General features: G+C 41.5%; 1 protein-coding gene across 1 annotated transcript in view; it reads left to right on the top strand.

The window, feature by feature from the left end:
* KCNK13 (potassium two pore domain channel subfamily K member 13) overlaps nt 1–17,609 on the top strand; it is a 255,404-nt gene extending 237,795 nt beyond the window's left edge. The window contains exon 2 of the mRNA XM_021000229.2: nt 8,528–17,609. Coding sequence (XP_020855888.1) covers nt 8,528–9,417 — 890 coding nt within the window. The 3' untranslated portion in view covers nt 9,418–17,609. The remainder of the gene's footprint in view (nt 1–8,527) is intronic.
* The last annotated feature ends 261 nt before the right edge of the window (nt 17,610–17,870 follow it).

Raw genomic sequence — 17,870 nt, 5'->3', positions numbered from 1 at the left:
GATGCTGAATAAAGTGAGCAGAACGAGGAGAACGTTGGACACAGTAACAATCGTGTTGTGCAAAGACTAACGTTGATAGGCTTAGCCCTTCTCAGCGTTGCAAGGATCTAAGACATCTCCAAAGGTCTTATGATGGAAAATGCTATCCACATCCAAAGAAAGAACTATGGAGTTTGAATGCAGTTCGAAGCATGCTATTTGTTATTTTTTTTTTCTTCTGTTATGTTTTGTTTCCTCTTTCTGGTGGTTCCTCCTATTGGTTCTAATTCTTCCTTACAACACTAATGCGAATATATGTTTAATAGCAATGTATAGCCTATATCAGATTGCGCACTGTCTTGGGGAAGGAGAAAGGAAAGGAGGGAGAGAAAAATTTTAAAACTCAAAAGCTTGTTGATAAATCAAAATAAAAAAAGAACAAGTCATGTTAAGTACTTTGTAGAAATGGAATACTCTATCTCCAAAATTCTCTATTTCCTCTTTAAACAGAGTTACTAGACTGGTGTATTAGGAGAATCTTGGAGATAGAGTTTTACATTTCTACAAAGTATTTAACAGAGTCTTTCATTAGAACCTTCTCCACAAAGTGAAGAGATGTGGGCTAGATAATAATGTAATTAAATAGATTGAGAATTGATTGAATGACCAAAGAGTAATCATTAATGGCTTGGTGCCAGGTTCAAAGATCTCTTTTAGAGTGCTCCAGGAATCTGTCATTGGCTTTGTTTTGTTCAATGTTTTGCCTTTTGGTTTTTTGTTGGGGGTTTTTTGGCTAGGCAGTGGGGTTAAGTGACTTGCCCAGGGTCACACAGCTAGTAAGTGTTATGTATCTGAGGCCAGATTTGAACACAGGTCTTCCTGAATCCAGGGCCGGTGCTCTATCCTCTGCGCCACCTAGCTGCCCTGTTGTTTTGTTTTGTTTTTGTTTTTGTTTTTGTTTTTGTTTTTTTAACAGTGGCTTGTATAATGCCATAAAAGGCAGGACTGTCAAATTTGTACATGACACAAAGCTGGGTGAGAGAACTAATATATGGGATAGCAGAGTCAAAATATAAAATGATGCCAAGAAGCTAGAACAATGGTCCAAATCAAATGAGATGAGATTTAACAAGGATAAAGGAGTAAAATCCTACTATTGATTTCAAGAAAGCAACTTCACAAATACAGGTTGGGGAATGTATGGCCAGATATCAGATCCTGTGGAAAAGATCTAGGGGTTTTGGTGAACTGCAAGCTCCACATGAGTGAACAGTATGACATGGAAGCCTGAAATGTTGGTGCCGTCCCAGTGAAGCCCAGTGTCTAGAACAAGGGAGATAATTACTCTGTCCTAATCATTCCACAGATAGAGAACTGTGTTCAGTTCTGAGTGCCTTATTTTAATAAAGACCAATATTTTAACAAAGAGTAAACAGAGCACGTCCCAAATAGTGCATCCAGAATGGTGAGAAGACCAGAGGTCATGCTGTACAAGAATCAGTTGAAGCAAATGGGCACGCATGGAACCAGAGAGGGGAAAAAGAGAAAATGGGAGGGGAGGAGAATGATCACCAAGTATTTTCAAGAATTGTAATGTAGGAAAGAGATTCAATTTGTTTTGCTTTGACCCAGAGGGCACAGTTAGAATAGATGGATTTAGGATTGATATAAGGAAAACCTTCTCTAAGAATTTGTTGTCTTTCGGTCTTTTCGGTCATATCTGACACTTTATAACCCCATTTGGGGTTTTCTTGGCAAAGATATTGGAGTGGTTTGCCATTTCCTTCTCCAGCTCATTTTACAGATGAGGAAACTGAGGCAAGCAGCATTAAGTGACTTGCCCAGGGTTACACATCTAGTAAGTGTCTGAGGCCAGACTTGAACTCAGGTCTTCTTGACTCCAGGTTTGGCCCTTTATTCACTGCGTGTCGTAGCTGTTCTTTCCTGGAATTAAAGTAATCCAAAAGTGGAATGGACGGCCTTGGAAGTTAATAAGTTGCCTCTTCACTGGATGTCTTGAGATTGTTGTAGAAGATCCTTGGTCAGAACTGGGTTCAGGGGCAGCTAGGTGGTGCAGCAGATAAAGCAGTGGCCCTGAAGTCAAGAGGACCTGAGTTCAAATCCAGCCTAAGACCAAACACTTGACACTTACTAGCTGTGTGACCCTGGGCAAGTCACTTAACCCTAATTGCCTAAACAAAACAAAACAAAACTGGGTTGAATTAGACAGGCTCTGAAGTATCTTCCAACTTATTCTGAAATTCTAAGTAGAAACTTCCTGGCCTTAGGTACTTGTGGTTGAGTGGGGGGGGGGGCAGGGATGAAAAGTACATAACTAATTAATTAGATACACAGGAAACATTATACTGCATAATCTAAAAGGAAAGATTGATTTGAGGAAGAGGCACTTCATGGAAGGCTTCATGGAGAAAGTGGCATTTGACCCTTGAGGGATGATGGAAAATGGAGGTAAGAGGATAGAGCAGGACATGAGGATATGATGCCAGGAAACAGGACACAGGTAGGAAAAGGCAAGATGAAGTCACAAGATGCTAATTAGTACTTCAACTCCTTCCTTCACAGAGTGAATTTAGAGCTAGAGGACGATGCTAGTGAGGTTCCTATAGTTTTAGAAGAAGAAGAATTTTAGAATTTTAGAATAGGGGAGTTAACTTTGGAATCAGAAGTTGTATGATCAAACCTAACGAAGTAGAGGGAATAGGGAAAAAAGACATGACTTCTAAAACTGATATGTTTCTTCCTCTTATTGTAGGATCTGAAAACCAAACTCCACTCTGCCTCTGCTCTTTTGGAAAAGTGGCAGTAGACCTTTCTTATAGCTCTCACAGAATTGTTGAACTGGGTGATGATCTTGTCCAAACCCCACATTTTACGGAAAGGGAAACTTGGTAGTTAGGAGACTTGCCTTCGTTTCCCCAGCTACCTGGCAGCAGAGCTGGGACCAGAACTTAGGTCTCCTGCCTCCCAAGTCATTTACTCTTTCTCCTGCAGTATAACAAGTGGGGTCCTGGAGCCACTCACGCCTGCTCAGAAGAATCAATGGTTAAATTTCTAGGGTGAGCATTTCCACCTTGGAAATCAGTGAATGCTAAAAATCAAGGCTTAATTCATTGTTTTGTTGCTTATCTAGAATTAAGAAAGCAATGGAGAAAGGTTACTAGTGCAGAAGTGTGTCCTGCACATATTTTTTTTCCAGAGAGCCAGTTGTTAAGCATTTCCCAGCGGACACACGCACACCCATGTAGAACCCCCTATTTCTCACATGGAGAACAGTTTGGGAAAAACTTATCTGACATTCCTGACTTTGCCAAAGCCACAGTTTCTGCTCCACCCCACCTTCTTTTCCTCCTGGAGCACATGCAGAACACCCCACTCAGGTGTGCCCTCTGAACTCATTCATAGGATCATAGATTTAGAGCCAGAAGGCAGCTTAGAGATCATCTGGTATAATCTCTCATTTTGCAGATGCAGCCAAGGCCCAGAGAAGGTAAATAACTTGCCTAAGGTCACATAGGGCACAAAAGGCAGAGCTGGCATTTGAATCAAGGTCCTCTGATTCCAAATTCAGCGCATTTTCCATTGTACCATACTGAAGGGCATTTTTCTCCAAAGCACCAAAGGAATTAAAACTCTCTTTTCCATTTTGTTTTCTAAATAGCATCTTCTCCAATAACATAATCATCTGTACCAAGGCTCTTCAGGGCTGCTATGGTAAATTGTGTAATTTTTATCAAATGTTCAGAGTAACATTTTACTCAGAAGAACCAAAACTGTCCGCCAGGGTATGAAACCAAACAGCAGGCAAGCATATTCGGGATAAATTGGGAGTAATTTCAGAAGGAAGGGACTAAGATTAAGGAGAATTGGGAAAGGCATCTTACAGAAAATGAGACTTTAATTATGATTTAAATGAAGCCAGGGAAGCTAGGAGGTAGACATGAGGAAAGAGGGTGTTCCAGGCATGGGGGACAGTCGATGAAAATGCTTAAAGTTGGGAGATGGAGTGTCTTATTATGAAGAAAAGCAAGGAGGTCAGTGTGACCAGATTGCAGAGTATATGAAGGGAAATAACTTGTAAGAAAATTAGGTAAAGTAGGAAGGGGACAGGTTATGAAAGGCTGTGGAAGCCTAACAAAGGCTCTTATATTTGATCTTAGAGTAATTAGTAGTCATTGGAGTTTATTAAATGAGAGCGTATATGAAACGGTCAGACTTGTGCTTTATGGAAATAATTTTGACAGTTGACTGGAGGAAGGACTGGAGTGAAGAGAGACTCGGGGCAGGGAGACCAACCAGCAGGCTATTGCAGTAGTCTAAGCAGGAAGTGATAAGGGCCAGCCTTGGGGTTGTGGCAGTATCAGAAGAGGGAAGGGAAAAGGTATTCAGGAGAGATGTTATGAAGGCAGAAACAAGAAGATTTAACGACTGATTGAATATGGAGGGAGAGAGTGAAGAGTCCCTTGGTTTCAAGCTTGGGGGACTGGGTGGATGGCGGTACTCTCAATAGTAATTGGAAAGTTAGGAAGAGGAAAGAGTTGGGGGGAGGGGTGTAAGTTCAGTTTTGGACCTGTCGAGGACATCCAGTTGGAAATGTAAGAAAGGCAGTTGGAAATGCAAGATTAAAGTTCAGGAGAGAGGCTAGGATTGGACAAGTAGATCTGAGAATCATCTGCATAGACATGATAATTGAAACCATGAGAGCTGATGAGATCAACATGTGAAATATTACGGATGAAAAATAAAAGAAGAACCAGGTCAAAGCCTTGGGGGACACCCCTGATTAGCCAGTGTGGTGTGGATGAAGATCCAGCAAAGGAGACAGAGAAGGAGCAGTCATATAGTTAGGAGAAGAATCAGACAAAAGCATTGTCAAAAAATCTAAGATAAGAGAGTATCAGGAAGAAAATGGTTGACATTGTCAAAGGACGCAGAGATGTCAGAAAGGATGATGATTGGGAAAAGGCCAAGACTGGCAATATATTGGCAATTAAGAGATCATTTGAAATTTTGGAGAAAGCCATTTCAGTTGAACGATAAGGTTGGAAACCAGACTACAAAGAGTTAAGAAAAGAATGAGAGGAAGTAGAGGCATCTATTGCAGACAGCCTTCTCAAGGAAGTTAGCCACAAAATGGAGAAAAGATCAAGGATGATAGCTGGACAGGATAGACAAATCAAGTGATGTTTTTTTGAGGATGGGGGAAATGTGGGTATATTTTTAGGCAATTGGGAAGCAGTCAATAGACAGGGAGGGATTGAAGATAAGTAGAGTGGGGATGATAGAGGGAGCAATTGGATGGAGAAGATGGGATAGAATGAAATTACTTGTGCACATAGGAGGTTTGCTCCCCACGCACTCACCATGGGTGTATTTTTATTTTGTGTATATCTTGTGTTTAATATATCTTTAAACATGCTGTATCCCTTTAGTAGAAGGTAAGCTCTCTGAGGGAAGGACAGTTTACTTTGACATCTGTATCCATAGCATCTAGCATAGTACCTAGAACATACCAGGTGCTTACTTAATTTTTGCTGATTAACAGGATAGTAGAAAGAGCTCTGAACTGGTAGGAGTCAGGAGATCTGGGTTCTAATCTCAGCATATCTTAGTAAGTGAGACCTTGAACAAATCTCCAGGCTTCAGTTTCATCACCTGTAAAATGAAGGCATCAGATTAGATGGTTTTTAACTTTCCTTCATCTATCACCAATCTATTAATCTATGAATAAAACAGCTTTCAAAATTTTATTCATTGACAAGCATTTATTAAATACTCACTGTGTGCAGAGCACTATGTTAGATGTGAGGAGACATATAAATTTTAGATAAGGTACATTCTCTGCCATATGTTTCAGAGTAGTAAGGACATATGATATGTATACAAATAATATTCATATGAAATAATACAGGATACTTGTATAAAAGGTACAAAATACTCCATAAAATTCATGAGGAAATTTCTGACTAGTGTCTAGGGAAAAATCAGAATGATTTCCTGGAAGAGATTGCATTCAAAGGTCATTTGGAATTCTGTCTCCAAATTAATATTACTGCTAATTTATAATAATAATTTTAACTAATAATACCTCCCCTATTAGAGGAGAAGGTCCTATTTAAATCCCTCACAATGCCTTACACATCACAGTTGCTCAGTAATAATAGTAAGCTATGTTCCTTGCTAGGTGATGCAGTGAATACAGTGCCGGGCCTGGACTCAGGAAGACCTGAGTTCAAATCCAGTCTCAGACACTTACTAGCTGTGTGACCCTGGGCAAGTCACTTAACCTTGTTTGCCTGTTTCCTCATCTGTAAAATGGGGACATACTGGAGAAGACAATGGCAAGCCATTCCAGTATCTTTGCCAAGAAAATCCCAAATGGGATCACAAGGAGTCAGAAACAGCTATATGACAACAAAAATATTCCCTGCCCTTATAGAGTTTATAGTGTAGTGAAAGGACAAGAGACAAACACACATAGATAACTATAATATGTGATAATGCATTAAGAATGTCTTTCCCCCTTGGAGCTTACATTCAAGGAGATGACACATCCTATGGACATGACTGATTATTTTATAACTCCCAAGTTCTTCCAGTGAGAAAATAGTACACCTCCATTGCATTGATCAAAATCACTTTGATACTTCTCAATGAACCCTAAGCATGTCTGGACTTTGCCATCTATTATGGAGCTGTGCCCTTAGGACAAGCCCTTCCATCCACCCTGCTACCAAATTCTCCCGTGTATGTGGTCTCCTTCAATTAGAATCTGAGCTCCATGACAGCAAGGACTGTCTTGTTTTTCCATTTGTATTCCTAGCCTTTAGCATAGTGCTTAGCATACAGTGAGCACTTAATAAATGTATTTTCACCCACCCATGCACCCATTCATTCATTGTCATGTCTTCCACTTTGTGTATCTCAGTCTAACCTGACCTATAGTGGGAGAATTTAAGGGCTAACCGTAAGCACTAGTTCATGTTAATATTACTGTGCTTCCTGTGAATAATAAACAGTGAAGATCACTGAGCTAAGATACACATACTTATTATTCAAAAATAACAATTGAAAAAGAAAAGATGGCCATGATAATACACCCACCTTTTAGAAGTTATGGCTGCAAAATAAACATGATTTCTTTCCCAGTGCTTACCTCCATCTTCTTCCACTGTCCTGGTCCCATCCAGTCACTTGATGTGGCCATCTTACCTGGACATTCCTGAATTGTTAAATTGGGTTAAGCCACCTACTTCCATCTCTTAATTATATCCTATTCATTTCCTTTTCCAAATGCAGCTATGAATAAGTGTGTGTGTGTGTGTGTGTGTGTGTGTGTGTGTGTGTTATTCTATAGAGTGTTGTTTGTATTCTTAGGGAAAGAGAATTTAATTGAGTTAGAAAATTGATTAGTGATTCATTAAACTTGTCCAGTAGGTCAGTTCCTTGGCTCCTCCTGGGGCAACCCACTTGTCCAGATTACAGAATCAGCTATGTCACTGAGGTTTGGTCTCCTTGTTGATTGGGACCTAGAGAAATGACCTCTGGAACTTTGGATTAAGCAGTTGGTTTGGGAAAGTGTGGTATGCTAGCTGGAGAGATGATAATATGAATGAGTTTTCCCCAGCATTGCCCTAGCACTGATGGTCTTGGACTTGACCTGGGGATGTAGGAGGGACATTATATCAGTATTTTAAAAAAGTAGTAGACTTTCTATCTAGAAACAACTTTATTGTCTTATGAACTATCATTAATATTAGAGCTAGAAGGCACATAAGATATTATCTTGTCCAACCCCAAAGTTTATAGATTGAGGAAACCAAGACTTAATCAATCGATGATTTATTAATTGCCTCGAACTGTGCTAGGAATGAGGAGGAGCAATGGATACAAAGAATGAAACAATCTCTCCTTTCATGGAGCTTGCATTCTAATGGGAAGTAAAATGCTTAAGGCCTACACAAGTAGGTGACACCAGGCCCAGAACTCAGTTTTCCTGGTTCCAGGTTTCCATGTTCTTTTCCATTACACATTAGAGATAGTGTTATACAGTAGAGAGCATGCTCAAGTTAGAGTCAAGAGTTGATAAAATGCCTTCACTAAATGAGTCCTCATGTCTTGAATGGTGGCAGGATGGGATGTGAAGCATTTCCATCCTCCTTGTAACACTTTGTGTATAATTGTAGATACATCAGTTAACCCCTCTGAGCCTCACTTTCCTCATCTGTAAATTGGGGATACTATAATAATTAGGGGACACAATTCACAGAGCTGTTTTGAAGACCAGATAAGATAATATTTGTCAGGTACTTTGCAAATCTAAGGGTGCCAATGTCAATTGTTATCACTGTCATATTATTTTGCCTCATTTAGTAATACAATGGGAATTTCTTTGTAGAAAGAATTGGAGTCATTTTTTTAGGTAATTTTCCTTCTGCTCTTTTGTCAGTCTATCAAAACTAAGACCTTGATCCCATACATGCCAAGGCCCTTTTGCATTTACTCCTCTCCTCCTTTTTGTCTCTTCCAGGTTTTGGCATGACAACACCAGCAACTGTGGGAGGCAAAGTTTTTCTGATATTTTATGGTCTCATTGGATGTGCGGGCACCATCTTGTTCTTCAACCTCTTCTTAGAGCGTCTGATTACAGTCATCGCCTTCATCATGAAGTCATGCCATGAAAGGCAGCTCAGAAAGAAGGGGGTGCTGCAATCTGATAACCAGAGAAGCTCTGGAACTTCCGAGGCAGACAGCATGGTGGGATGGAAGCCCTCAGTGTATTATGTCATGCTGATCCTGTGCATGGCCTCCCTCATCATCTCCTGCTGTGCCTCGGCCATGTACACACCCATTGAAGGCTGGAGCTACTTCGATTCTCTTTATTTCTGCTTTGTGGCCTTCAGCACCATCGGCTTTGGCGACCTTGTCAGTAGCCAGAATGCCCAGTATGAGAGCCAAGGGCTCTATCGCTTTGGCAACTTTGTCTTCATCCTCATGGGGGTCTGCTGCATTTATTCCTTGTTCAATGTGATCTCCATCCTCATCAAGCAGTCCATCAACTGGATCTTGAAGAAAATGGAATGCCACTATTGCCAGTGCCAAAGAAAAGCCTTACTCTTACGGAGAAATGTGGTAACTCCCAGCAATGTGCGGAGTGGGCAAGAAATCTCCATTGAGACAGATGGCGTGATCGAGAGTGAAACAGATGGGCGTCGTCTCTCAGGAGAGATGATCTCCATGAAGGACTTCCTAGCCTCCAACAAGGTCTCATTAGCCATACTACAGAAGCAGCTGTCAGAGACAGCCAATGGATGTCCTCGACAGGCCAATGTGTCAGCCAGACACAAAGGATTTTCAGGAGGGGTGGGAGCTCTGGCAATTATGAACAACAGGCTGGCAGAAACAAGCGGGGATAGATAGATAGAGAGAAGCTCTGGACACTGGAAGCCAAGTAGAGGGCAAAGGACAGAAGGAGTTGTCATCAAAGAGACCAAGCAAACAGAGCGGAACTGTCTGCCCTGCGAGGCCTTGACAACGGCTCCGTAACATTGGTGGCAGTTTGGCATCATCTACGGGCTTGGCCCTTGGCAGAACTTTGTTCCCCCAAACAGCTGCCTTCCAAGGGACCTGTGTTGAATGAAATTGTCTTTCTTCCCCTTCTTTTTTTTATATATATATTCCTTAAATCTGAGACCAGCTCTAAAAACTAATCACAGAAGCATCACAGAGAAGATTAAACTCTCTTCTTCTGGGTCAACTAATGCCTTAAAATTGCCTTATTATTTGTATAGTGCTTTACACTTTACAAAATGAGTTTCCATTTCCAGTACCCCATTTGATCCTCACAAACAGGTAGGTCTTGGAGGTGTACAGGTCAAGGATTACCTTCCCCGTTTTTAAAAAAATACAGGTGAGGAAACCCTAGCTCAGAGAGGCCAAGCTTACACAGCAGTAATAGGCAGTAGAAGAGAGACACCACGTTAGCTCTTCTGTGGGGTATTAAACGTCATACAGAGTGGTCTGGTTCAGCTGAGGAAGAGGAGATGGAAGGGAGGGTTGTATGTTTTAAGACTTAATTTCTTGCTGTTTGTTATCCTTTAAATGGAAGAAGGATCTTGATTCTTGCTTCGCAACTTCAGAGTTGCTGACCTGTTAACCAATGTCAAATTATCCCTTCATTCTACACCTTCTTTATTAGCTCGCTGGTTAATCTCTGTCTCTTCTTCCCTCCCTCCCCAGTCTTCTCTGAACTATATAACTCATACTCTTTCTTAAAAAGAGAATTGTTGCCACTTAGAGCTAGAAGCTGACAGAGCAGCATTTCCAAGTCCAGGGGGAAAAAACATTTATTTTGTATACATGGGTTTTGGTATTTTTTTTTTAATAGTGTTTTCTCCTTTATGGTTGCTAGCCGACTGAGCAAGAATTGACCAAGCAGTCAGATTCCATTTCAGGCTTTTGAATTGCAATGAGGAAAAACATTCCTCTATCTGTGCTTGACTGCCTCCTTCCTGATTCTCACACAGCTCCTTTCCTTCTATTATAAAGTTTGGGTCTTGATTAGAATTCACGCTGAACAAATCCATTTTATTCAGTAATGTTAGCTGAGCACTTGTCAGGGACCCAGAGAGAAGATCTGGATTAAGCACACACGCGCGCGCACACACACACATACACACACATTCATTGTAGGCAGATAAACAAGCTGAGGTGACATTCACCTGATGCCTTTAAAAACCATCCAGCATCATGTCTAGGTAATTGCAGAAGGATCCCTCTAAGGTGCGTAAGGAAATGAGGCTGGGCCGTTTCTCATCCTTTTCATTCTCTGGTCTCTATGCATCATCTCAGAACTGTTTCTAAGCCTTGCCAGCAATGAGAAGAAATTCCAAACAACCTCTTTCTTTAATTTTTTCCTTTTTTAATATTAAAAGCACCTCACTTCCCAGTAGGGTTTGCAAGGCTAACTAAAGGAGGGGAAGGAAGGAGGAAGAAAAAAAGAAGAAAGGGAGGGAGGAAGGAAGGAGGAGGAAGGAAAGAGAGAAAAAGAGAGAGAAAGGAAGAAAGAAGCAAGGGAAGGAGGGAGGAAGAAAAGGAAGGAAGAAAAGAAAAAGAAAACAAAGAAAGAGAGGAAGTAAGGAAGAAAGGAAAGAGAAAAGAAAGAGAGGGAAGGAAGAAGGGAGGAAAGAAAAAGAAAGGGAAGGGAGGAATGAAAGAAAGAGAGAGAAGGAAGGAAGGGTCATAGTAATTTAGGTATGTCCCTTTCACAACTGCTTTGATAAGAAATACCTGGACCTTTAAGATCTTTCATAGGAAGATCTATTATTAGCCCTGGCTCTGAAAGAAAGACATCATACAATGCCATTTCCTTAAAAAGAACCACCAAGCCATACTGAGAAATTCCCGTGCTGCTTCTTTAAAAATAAAATGTTGTGGGGGCAAAGAAGGGCAGGCCCATGACTCCATTGGTATAGGGGGCACCAAATGCAGAAACTCTGTGGATGAATGCAGGTCGGTGCTTTCTCAGCAACTTCCTAGGCTTCGAGAGTTTGGAGGCTGTGACAGCGAGTGACTTGCCCAGTGCTGCACAGCCAGTGAGTGCTGGAGGCAGGACTCGAGCCCAGGTCTTCTCGACTCTGGGATGGGTTCTCTCATCATTTTGCCACGCTGCCTCTCTCCCATCCTGCCTCTTAATGGTCATTTGCCAGAGCCTAGTCATGGGGAAGATCTGAATCACCTAGCTTTTCTTTGGTCCTTTGACCTCAGTCTATGTTCCTAATGCAGACCATGCCACTTTCTTTTCCTTGTCTTTTTTTTCTTTTGGAGGCAATTGGGATTAAGTGACTTGCCTAAGGTCATACAGTTAATAAGTGTCTGAGACTGGATTTGAACCCAGGTCCTCCTGACTCCAGGGCTGGTGCTCCAAATCCTGTGCCACCTAGTTGCCTCTAGACCAAGCAACTTTTACAAGTACATTTTATTGGTCATCAGTGGAAGGTATGAATGAATGAATGAATGAATGAATGAATGAATGAATGAATGACTGTGCAACTAACCAACTGTGAAAAAAGCCAGTTTAAAGCCCACCTGCTCCCACAGTGAATCTCTATCCATCATCACGGAAAAGGGAGAGAACCTTTTCCGTGGAGGCAAGAACAAGTAACTGAGGTCAGGGACGACCTTCTGGTTTTATGTTTTTGGATATTTGTTCTGCGGACCAGATCTATCATTTTGCTACGGACTAGAGAGTTCCCGGTGAGCTCACACCTGCCACTGCAGGTTAGCACCAACTCTGCAATCACTAGCCTGGGGGTACCCAGGTTAATTGGCATGCCAAGGGTCATGCAGCCAGGGTCCGAGGCAAGGACTTGAACTCAGGTCTTCCTGACTCCAAGGCCATCCCCCTCTCCAGTAAAGTCATGTTGCCCCTTGACAACCTCCTTTCTCAACACATACGATCAATCAGTGCGCTGCTTCATGTACCCTCCAAAACGGAAGCACAAGAGGGAAATGTGGGAAAGAAAATAAAAGAGAAAACCTTTGTGGAAAATAAAATCATTTTTAAAAAAACTAATGACAGATTGTCACAGGGCAGCTAGATGGCCCAGTGGATTGAATACCGGGCCTCGAATCAGGAAGAACTGAGTTCAAATTTTTCTGTGTGACCCTGGGCAAGTCACCTTCCTTTTTTGGTAAATTAATATTTTATTGTTTGCTTCGGTTTCCTCATCTGTAAGAATAACTGGAGAAGGAAATGACAATCACTCCGATATGTTTGCCAAGAAAATCCCAAAAGGGGTCACAAAGAATAAGATACAACTGAAATAACTGAGCAAGATTATTACAGTAGGGCAACTGTGATATATAGATAGCAAAAACACAAAAGAGGAGACCAAGAGAAATGAATTGAGCTGATATTCTTTTTTTTTTTTTTTGGCTAGGCAATGGGGTTAAGTGACTTGCCCAGGGTCACACAGCTAGTAAGTGTCAAGTGTCTGAGGCTACATTTGAACTCAGGTCCTACTGACTCCCAAGGCCAGAGCTCTATCCACTGCACCACCTAGCTGCCCCTATGCTGATATTCTTAGAACGAAACCTTGCGTAGGTTCATAGGGCATTAAGAGAAGTCTGCTTAAAGTTCTAAAGTGTGTGTCATCCACTGTGATTCTAATTAAGGTGTCTGCAATCAGCTAGTCAAGTGTGAGCGAGTTTGAACCCAGAATACTAGCATTAGAAGAGGCCTTAAAGGTCCCATATCCATTTCACAGAGGAGAGAATTGAGACATAGAGAAAAGGGACCTGTCCAAGGTCACATGGCTTAGCTAAAGTCCCAGGGCAGGGCTGTCTCCACTTACACCATGCTGCCTCGGGGCCTTGTTCTGCAGTTTCCCCATCAGGCAGGAATGCCCTTTCAGCAGGCCAGCCCAGGCTCCTGCTTTCCTCCTCAAAGTGCCCGACTATAGACTATATCCTGGACTATCTCCTTTCCCCTTATCTTAAAAGAAGCTTTTATTTCCTCATAGTAGAAAGAAGTCTTCTGTCCCTCCTCATCAAGGCAGTGTATTCCGACGGAACCACAGATATTTTTGCTATTCATCAGTCGGCAAGTATTCGTTGGGTGTCTAATCCGTATTTGGCATATATGTCTGCATATTGTTCGAGGGTGGGGAGTAAGACAAATTGGGCACAGGGTTATGTATTTTTTAATATATTATAAAATGTGATCCTTACCCCCAACAGCTTCCTTGGGCAGACAAGGCTACTTACTACACATGAAACAATCAGGGAACAAGATGATCAAACTGTTATTCCAGGCTCTGATGGATTCCAGGCTCTCTCTTAAGGTGGTAGCTGGGCATTGATAGGCCAACTGCCCTAGGAGTGAGTTATAGATACCAGAAATACAAAGAGAGGAGACTAATGTTTGTTGAAGAGAATTAGATGGTCCAGAAATCTTGCATTTGTCCCTAGACATTACTTAAGAGAATTCTGCTTAAAGTGTGTGTCGTTCATAATGGTTCTAATGAAGGTTTCTGCAATCATATAATCAATGATTAGTTATTTACTAACCACCTTCTATATGCCAGGGGCTGTACTGGACTGTGGGGATATAAAATCCAATAATGAATCAAACTCTCCCTCATGAAATTTACATTCTATCATTAGGAGGCAACATCTATACATATGAGTGTATACAAAATAGACAGAGATGAGTGGGCGTGCATTCTCGGCATGGGGCTCAGCCAATGCAAAGGGACTGAGATGAGAGATGGAGTGCCTAATGTAGGGAACAGTAAAAAAGGTTAGACTTCAGAGAGTGGGGAGGGGAGTAATATATAATAAGTCTGCAAAGGTAATTTGGAGCAGATTTTGAAGAACTTTAAAAACCAGTTTATATTTGGTAATAGAGAGACATTGGAGTTTATTGAGTGACCTGTACTTTGGGGAAATCACTTTTGCGGCTGTTTGGAGGATGGATCAAAATTGGAAGAGACATTTGTGAGGCATTATTTATGCATTGGTCAGTCTTATAAGCACCTACACCAAATCCTTCCAACTTTTCCTGTGGTAGTAGAGGAGGGGAGGACGTACTGAAATCAAATTTAGGAAAAGCAGCATTCAAATCCCTGATACTCTCTAGTTGCGTGACCATAGAAAAGTCTTTTCACCTCCCTGAGCCTCAGTTTCTTCATCTGCAAAATGGGCACATAGTGCTTCCTCACAAGGGTTGACGTGAAGATCGACTTTGTAAACCTCAGAGCACCCCAGAAAAGTCAAGTCACTTTTTAATTAGTTGCCACTTCTCTCATAATGCTGTTGTTGAACTGCCTCCTTGACTATCTCCCCTTTCAACTGTTGACATCCATCTTCCCTTTCCAAAATCACATTTGATAACGGACACAATGTGTGGCTTGACAAAAGGCCAACGGTCCAGAGGCAGCAGTGATTTGAACCCCTGGAAGAAGTGATGCCAAGGCAATAAGCCTCATCCTTGACTTAAATCTTGGTGTATAACTATGCTTTCTCATAATTGAACTGGACATATAGCCATCTGTTGGAAGCATGGCATAAACATTCCTGAGTGGGTCATATTTTTTTCTTTTGGAAGGTGTTTGTTACAAATACTTTGATTTGTTTGGTTTTTTATAATAAAGTAAGTGGGAGATTTGTCACTGGTTCCAGGGATACCTGAAAATATCATAGCACGCAGTTTATGACGTAGCATTACTCATAGTGAAAGTTTTGCATTCCACAGTTCCCCTCCCAAAAAAGCATTTATTAAGCTAGACATTGTGCTAGGCCCTGGGCATAAGATAACAAAACACATAGCAATCCCTACCTCTCCCAGGGAGATATGTTTGGGGTTTAGCCAGACATCCCACAACAGGTGCCTTTTTCATCTAATCATAGATCGTAGAATGTTAGAGCTGGAAGGGCCAGAAAATCATAGTATGTCAGAATCACGAAACAGTTAAGTAGCTCTTCATTTTCTTGGCCATTGTTATCATCCCATCCTCTCTGAGAGGTGGCCCAATCCTTTTTTTCGATCTTCCACTTGTCTTCAACATAATTTAAGTCTCAACTCACTCTTTGGCACTATTGATACTATTCTTATAGCATTGTTCCCTGTTTCCATAATCATTCTTCATTACTTACTTCTATCTCCTATACACCTTTTAAAAATCTAAGTTGATGGATGATTTCCTGGTACATCCCCATTGTTTCTCTTTAGACATCTCCCCCTTTTCTTCCTCTTCAGAGTCATCTGTGTTTGTGTAGTTGGAATTTCACTCTTCAGAGATTCCCACATCTGTTAGGCCATTTTTTCTGGAGAACTTCAGGTCATGAGATCCAATCTGTATTTCCTCTGGTCTCTGAAATCTACTCTCCCCAAAGCCAGGGTATGTGTCAGATTATGCCTGAATTTCTTCTCCTTCTTTATCACAGATTCAAAGCTCAAGTGGTCAGTTCCCCCTAAGGTTCCCATCAGGAATCAACTCTACCTTATTTGTCAGAATTAGAACCAGAACAGGAGCTTCCCTCATCAATTTCTCCACCTCTTGAAGAATGGATTTATCATTGAGCCAAGTCAAGAATTTGTCAGCTCCTCTGCTTTGGCAGATATACAGATAATTGACGTCTTCCATAGCTTTGTGTCGTATTTATGAACTATTTACTTAAAATCCTTATCCCTTTCCTCCTTCTGTCCAGGTGGCTTATGGTATGTCCCAGAAGAGTATTAATTCTTTTTCTCCCTTCAGTCATCCTTTTCCATATATTCTCCACCCTCTAGTTTTTGGATTTCCTCACACTAGTAGGTCTTCTTTATATGTGATAACTACTTCATTGCCCTTCTATATATAAATAATAACAATAACTGACTGATAGTGTTTTATGTAAATTATCTCATTTAATCCTTACAACAGCTCCATGAAGCAGGTACTAGAAGTATTATGATTCCCATTTTATGAATGGGTTGCATAGAGCTGCTTGTGTGCCCTCCTTGTGTTCTTCCACTTTGAAGAGGAAGCAAGAAGCACTGCCCCCCAGCATGTTGGGTGGACCCCTAAAATTAACTTATGGAAGAATATGGATAATAGCCACATAAAATTTGTACACATGAATGTTCTACAATCTACATCATGGGAAGGAAGACCCACATCCATAAGATCATGAATCCATTTGAGTATTTCAGTTTTTTATATGGGGAAACTGAGACCCAGAGAAGTTACGTGACATTGCCAAGGTCATATAGTTACTAAGTACTGAAGGAGAGGTTCAACTTCTGATTTCTTCAAACTCTAAGTCAACCTTCTAGTCTCATTTCAGAAGTGGTCTCCGTAATTCTAACAACTCAGGGATGTTATGAATCAGTGAGCATCACTGAACCTTGGCATTTTACTGGGACCAATTGGTCTGGGCCTGGTCACAGTGCCCAAAATAGGGTCAGAAATGTGGGTTGCTCATTATTGCACCCAAACTTATCCCCAAACCGCGGCCACCATTTTGACTTCCAAGTGTTGAAGTGTTGAAATCCATGATTTCGTGTGCCATTTACAACAGTGTTTGAGATAGCCAGGAAATTCGGGGATGCCTAGAATGCCTTTCCTGACCTTGCCCTCACCTTCTGAAATCCTACTCATCCACCCATTCTTTGAATCTAATTCAAATGCCAGTTCCTCTTTGAAACCTTCTCAGGCCCCTACTGCCCACCCCCAGGGTTGGTAATAGTCTTTTCCCTTCCCCAGACCTCACACAGCACTTTACCTCTTATACACTTAAAAAGGTATCGTTTTGTACTATAGGTATAGTAATTTGTCTATGTCTCATGTACCCCTCCTGAGTTGTAAGCTCTCTGTGGGCAGGGACTGTCTTACCTAATCTTTGTATTTCCTGCCCCCCACACTTCCACACCTAGCACAGTGTTCCTGCCTCACCTAGCAAGCACCTGAAAGTGTTGGCTGAATGAATAATGTCTGTCAGCCCCCTCCATTTGCAACTCTTGCAACTTACCCTGCCCCTCTCTACCTTGAGGGTAGGGACCATTTTGTTTTTGTCTTTGTATATCCAGGGTCTAGCCTGAAAATTAATAAACAATATGTTGAATTGAATCTGCAGTCTGACTCTTGATCTGAACCACTTCTAGGTGTGCATGTCTCAGCACCCCTTTAGACTGCCTTATCTCTGGAAAACCCTTCCCTGACTACCCCAACCTAAAGTGGTGTCATATTCCATGAACTTCTATAGCACTTACTGTCTGTACCCTTCAGACCTCAGACCCAGGTTGTCCTCTGCTATATATACCTGACCTGCCACCAGCCACCATAATCGAGAAGGGATTTAAATTGTCAGAAAAGAAAAGAGATTTAAAT

Source organism: Phascolarctos cinereus, unplaced genomic scaffold (genome assembly GCF_003287225.1).
Source record: "Phascolarctos cinereus isolate Bilbo 61053 unplaced genomic scaffold, phaCin_HiC Scaffold_3;HRSCAF=262, whole genome shotgun sequence".
In the NCBI taxonomy this organism is placed as follows: domain Eukaryota; kingdom Metazoa; phylum Chordata; class Mammalia; order Diprotodontia; family Phascolarctidae; genus Phascolarctos; species Phascolarctos cinereus.
Note: the sequence above shows the minus strand (reverse complement) of the source record. Positions and strands in the feature narration are given on the sequence as shown.